Source organism: Ipomoea nil, unplaced genomic scaffold, assembly GCF_001879475.1.
Source record: "Ipomoea nil cultivar Tokyo-kokei standard unplaced genomic scaffold, Asagao_1.1 scaffold2761, whole genome shotgun sequence".
NCBI classification, from domain to species: Eukaryota; Viridiplantae; Streptophyta; class Magnoliopsida; order Solanales; family Convolvulaceae; genus Ipomoea; species Ipomoea nil.
In genome coordinates this window covers 2,340,570-2,346,170 of record NW_017619189.1, presented here as the reverse complement: position 1 = coordinate 2,346,170, position 5,601 = coordinate 2,340,570, and the positions used below count along the sequence as shown (strand labels likewise).

Sequence of the window (5,601 nt, the reverse complement as noted above, 5' to 3'; positions counted from 1 at the left end):
AATTTTCATTGATTTGAGTCATTGATATAGATTTGATCGACGACTCAGATCTCACCGCATGTTTCACTTGAGACTTTCTTCGCACCAGATCTCATCCATATATATATATATATATATATATATATATATATATATATATATATATATATATATATATATATATATATATAATTTGAGATAGTGAGTTGTAAAATCAAGTTTGTTGATTAAAAAAGAAAAGGAAAGCATGATTTATTCATTTGACACGATTCAACTTTTGATTGTGTAATATTATGTGCGGATCATTGTTGTAGAAATCATAACTTCATAAAATTAAAAGAGAAGCATATATTATATGTATCATCATTTTCATCATCGTCACTGTCATAATGGGCCAACAATAGTGAAGTGGAAGCATTATTACTTCCTGTTATAAGATGAGATTGCTTCCTCATTGATCCAATAAGTGTTGCATACCCAGTTTGGCCTAACTTTATTATTATTATTTTTAAAGTTAATCTTTTCTTATCCGCCAACCTTCATTTTGTCCCCCCTCCAAGCTGTATTCATATTTAATATTTCTTTTCATTAAATTAAAATCAACACATAAACTTAACGTAACAAATCAAATTCCTTTTTACTAAAAATATGAATTTTGCAATACAAATAAAGAAACGAAAAACAATAAAGACTATAATTTTTTTTCTCTATCAATGTGGTTTTGTGTCAACGACGACGTCTAATTTAAGTCGGCTATTAATGCTATCTAAAAAACTTGGTAGAGTTGTTCTCATCTATTGTTAAGAGATGCATCAAATTAAGCTATGGAAAAATTTATAGTGCCAACCAATATTGGTGTCGCTTATACTGAAAACAAGTTAAAAAACGTTGAAAGGTTCTTGCAATATTTGGTACAAATGGAAAGTCTTTCTTATTCACTTTGCAATATTTGGTAGAAATGCAAAATCTTTCTTATTCACTTTGGGATTGTATCATGTACAAACGACACCAGTACTAATTGACACCTTAAAATTTTTCAATGATTTTTAGGAAAGAACATACGCCTATAGTCCATATTAGGCGTCTGAGAACAACAGATGCCTAAAGTGAAGACTATTAGCGTCTGGTTCATAGGTGCCCTATTGTACGCGAATGAACTGTTTTGTATTAGTGATTTTTTTTTTCCCTTTTTGGAATGTGTGGGATCAGAAACACCTTGTATTTTATTTCCTTTGATGAACATTCTGTAGTATATATAAGAGTAAGGGATTGAGATTCACATTTTCCCTCCTTATATCTTATTTGTTAGGAAAAAGTATCAAACAAAACCCATAAATCAGCAAATATTGTACTTGAGTTTAAATGTTACATAAGGGTTTCAACTAATTTGGTACTAATTAAATTCATTTCCACATATACTTCTCCCAAATATGTTAATGATTTGGCCTAACATGTGAGAGAAATTGGACCACCTTAGCTAGAACCAAAAAAAAAAAAAAAAAAATTAGAAAAAGAAAAATTAAAAACACCATATGGAGACACTTTAATATTATATAAATGGAATTCTGTTATCCTATTTAACACATTTTAATACATAAACCAACATTAAATTCATAAGAAACTGAAAGGTTCCCAGTAACAAACCTCATATAACATGCCTATTTTACATCAATTACAATCACAAAAAAATATGTATACTAAGGCAAACACTGTATGATGATTCCCTAAGAAAACACTGTAAAACTTCATTCAAACAGCAAAACATCAACCGATCAAAAAGTGCAAAAACTAAAACCTGCAAACTTATAATTAATTAGCTTGTGAGAAGGCCAATGTTGGATCGAACAGGATTCTTCTGTTTGAGAAGCAACCTTAACTGTGCTTTCTGACACTCCAACTTTGTGCTCAACTGCCTGCTTTTTGATCCGATTGCTTTAACCACTTTCGGAAACTCCACGAATCCTTTGATCCCTCTTTTGATGTGTGGGTTTTCTGCCTCCGGAGAAGCTTTTCTTGGATTATTGGTCGCCACTGCTCTGCTTTGGTTAGAAGAACAAGAAACAGTGGTTGTCGGAATAACGTTGTCTGGAGATTTTGGTTTTTCGAGGTGGAGATTCTCGGTTGATTTCTCCAGTTCCATCATTTTTTCCTCGAACAAAAACTTGGCCTCGGAGAGCTTCATTTGAACTCTTTCTTCCCTTAAAACCTCCGCCACGCGAAGCATCTTCCGCTCTTCCTCCATCTCCTTCTTCACCCGCTTGATCTGGGCTTTTTCCGACGAGGCCTCGGCGGCGAGGCGGTCGAACATTTTCCGCATTGCGTCCTTGTGTTTCCTCTCCTCGGAGAGCTCCCGGGCCAGCTTCTTGTTCATGGACTCCACTTTCTTGCGGCTCTTGCGCTCGAATTCCAGCTCGGCCTTCAGCTCCAGGATCTGGGCACGCGCCGCCTCCAGCTCCGATACCATGTAGGAAGACTTCACGAACGTTAAATCCCAGAAAGATGCGGCGATTTTGCGCGCGGAGACGGGGAGATGCAGGCGGTGAAGAACTTGGTTGTTTTCGTGGCGTTTGATGACAGGGGCACTATGATTATTGTTGTTGTTGTTGAGGTTGTGGGGATTGGTATAAAAGGGATTCTCGTACAGTTTCCAGGTGGGACGATGATGAGCAGAAATGGAGATGGGTTCTGGTTCTTGGGGTCTGATCATCGTCGTGGTGGTCATCAGCCCCTCTTGCGGCGTCAGGGTGTTTGCTGTGAGGCCTATCCAGTTGTGCTTTGTATATGTGACTTGCTTTAATTTTCTTTTTCATCACTTTTGCTTTCCAAGTTCTGTAGTTGGAGTATGGCCTACGTGCTTTCTATAAATAATGTTTGGAATTAAATGGATTAATTATATATGCCAAGGAAGTAACATGGTTGGGAGTGCATGTTAGTTGGACTAATAGACAATTCAACAGTTCAACCGTGTTTCGTCTCAATTAAAAGACTAAAATGATACTTATATTACATATTTATAATTTATATATAATTGTTGGCTGCGTCTCGTGTCAACCCTAAAAATATTAGGATACAATTTAGAACTGTCAAAACCGGTTAAGTCCACCCCATCCTAAATAAGGGCGGAATAGGGTATGATTTTCATGTTAAGGCCGGGGGTGTTCGTAAAACAACTTAGCAATTAAATTTTGATTTATTTGACAAAATTTGATCGTTTAACTGGTAAACAACTTTTAGGCTTATTGATGTGAATATCTAAAAATAAAAAAGTTACTTCAAATAGCATTTTGACATCAGTTGATTACATTTTATTTTTAAAAGCCTAATTTAGCTATAATTATTGTGGTGTTTATGTTTATTCATATTTTATTTTTAAGATTGAATTATTTTTATTTAATAAAAACAAAAATAATTGTTAAAATAATAAATAACAATGGTGAAAGTAACAACAATAATTATTAAAATAAAATTATTATTTTAAAATTTATACCTAAAACTAAAAATAGTTTAAAGGTAATTCAATAAATAAAGTAATATATTCATATCATTTAAACTCATTTTACATATTACATGCATGCGGTTTGTAAACAACTAATTTATTAAACATTTTTTTTTTACCAACTATCAATTATTCGTTAACATAATGAGATATTAACTATCAGCTAACAACTGATTGTCAAATACCCAAAGACTTACCAAAGTGGTGAGATTTAAGACTCACCCTGTAATCCTGTTAGCTCGTTTTAAGGCAATTTATATCCTACACCACGGCGTACATTGCACTATGCGCCCAGATGCAAAACGACGTCGTTTTAATTATCTTTTTTTTTTTTAAATTTCCCGCCCCAGTGAATGGCAGTAGGCTTTTCTTTAAAAAAAAACCCGCTGTTCAAGAATGTACATAATGTTATACTTGAATACACATAATGTTATACATGAATACACATAATGTTATAACAAAATATACATACTCTTTTTAAAAGATAATACACATAATCTAACATAATACATAATAAACATAAACTTTTAACATAATACACATCAACTCTTAACATAATACACACAAATTTTCTGATTCGGATGTACATAATTGTATAAAAACAATGTACATAATTGTATAAAAAATACACATAACTGTATGAACCAATACACATAACGTTGTGAACGAATACACATAACGTTATGAACGAATACACATAATCTCAGCAACTTCCTACCGCGCCTCCCAACACGACCCCAAAACGACGTCGTTTTGGGAGGCGCGCGGCGCACAGTGCTATGTGCGCCGTGGTGTAGGATATAACGATTGCTCGTTTTAATAGCAATAGCACCAATCGTTATATCCTACACCACGACGCACATAGCACTGTGCGCCGCGCGCCTCCCAAAACGACGTCGTTTTGGGGTCGTGTTGGGAGGCGCGGTAGGAAGTTGCTGAGATTATGTGTATTCGTTCACAACGTTATGTGTATTCGTTCACAACGTTATGTGTATTGGTTCATACAGTTATGTGTATTTTTTATACAATTATGTACATTGTTTTTATACAATTATGTACATCCGAATCAGAAAATTTGTGTGTATTATGTTAAGAGTTGATGTGTATTATGTTAAAAGTTTATGTTTATTATGTATTATGTTAGATTATGTGTATTATCTTTTAAAAAGAGTATGTAATTTTGTTATAACATTATGTGTATTCATGTATAACATTATGTGTATTCAAGTATAACATTATGTACATTCTTGAACAGCGGGTTTTTTTTTAAAGAAAAGCCTACTGCCATTCACTGGGGCGGAAAATTTCAAAAAAAAAAAAATAATTAAAACGACGTCGTTTTGCATCTGGACGCATAGTGCAATGTACGCCGTGGTGTAGGATATAAATTGCCCAATAGCACAACCTACCAACATACTGACCCGACATGGCCCAACTCTAAAGCTAAAGGGTCCAAGCTCACATTAAGTTCAACTTAAGATTATTGTTCAAAGTAACACTAAACAAAACTTGATGGAGTTAATACGCAATTACTAAAAGTAACTCTTTATAAAACATAACCTAAAAGAGAATCGTTTTAACATAATAATAATAGTTTGAGAAAAGGCTAAAATAGTCATTTGAATGTTATGCAAAAAGTCAGTTAGGGTTTTAAACTTTTAAAAGTTACAATTAAGCTTATTAACATGTTATTTTCGTGCATTAGAGTTGAAAAACTGATTATTGACCTGTAATAGTTAGTCACTAAGGTTCCAGTGAGATTTCGACTAGCTCCGACGACGTTTCGGCGACCAATGACTAATGAACAATCGCTAGTTTTCTTTGAAGAAGGCGACTTCTCTAATTAAAAAAATCGATGTACTGGTCACCTTTTCAAGTGGAGAAGGAAGTAAGCTTGTCACTTCCTCCATCCGCATGCAACCTGTTGATCGCTATCTCTAATGGAGGCTAATCGCCTTTCTTGTGGAGGAAGCAACATGTTGATCACCTTCTCCAATGAAGAATGTAACTAACTGGTCACCTTCTTCAAAGGCAATCAGTGACCGTTCGTTAGTCGTCGATTGTCGAGTTTAGTCGCCAAAGCGTCATTGGAGCTAGTCTGAGTCTCGTGAGAACTCTGGTGACCG

At 34.5% G+C, this 5,601-nt stretch overlaps 1 protein-coding gene across 1 annotated transcript; it reads right to left on the bottom strand.

Annotated features, from left to right (window-relative positions):
- Positions 1 to 1,564: 1,564 nt before the first annotated feature.
- On the bottom strand, positions 1,565 to 2,808 carry LOC109156991 (protein BRANCHLESS TRICHOME-like). Its single transcript, XM_019304875.1, has one exon. It carries the CDS (start codon positions 2,699 to 2,701, stop codon positions 1,793 to 1,795), a length of 909 nt encoding a protein of 302 aa, XP_019160420.1. The 5' UTR covers positions 2,702 to 2,808; the 3' UTR covers positions 1,565 to 1,792.
- Positions 2,809 to 5,601: the final 2,793 nt, after the last annotated feature.

Bases quoted from the DNA above. Each gene is read 5' to 3' on its own strand.
- LOC109156991 (XM_019304875.1), bottom strand. From the start codon at position 2,701: ATGACCACCACGACGATGATCAGACCCCAAGAACCAGAACCCATCTCC.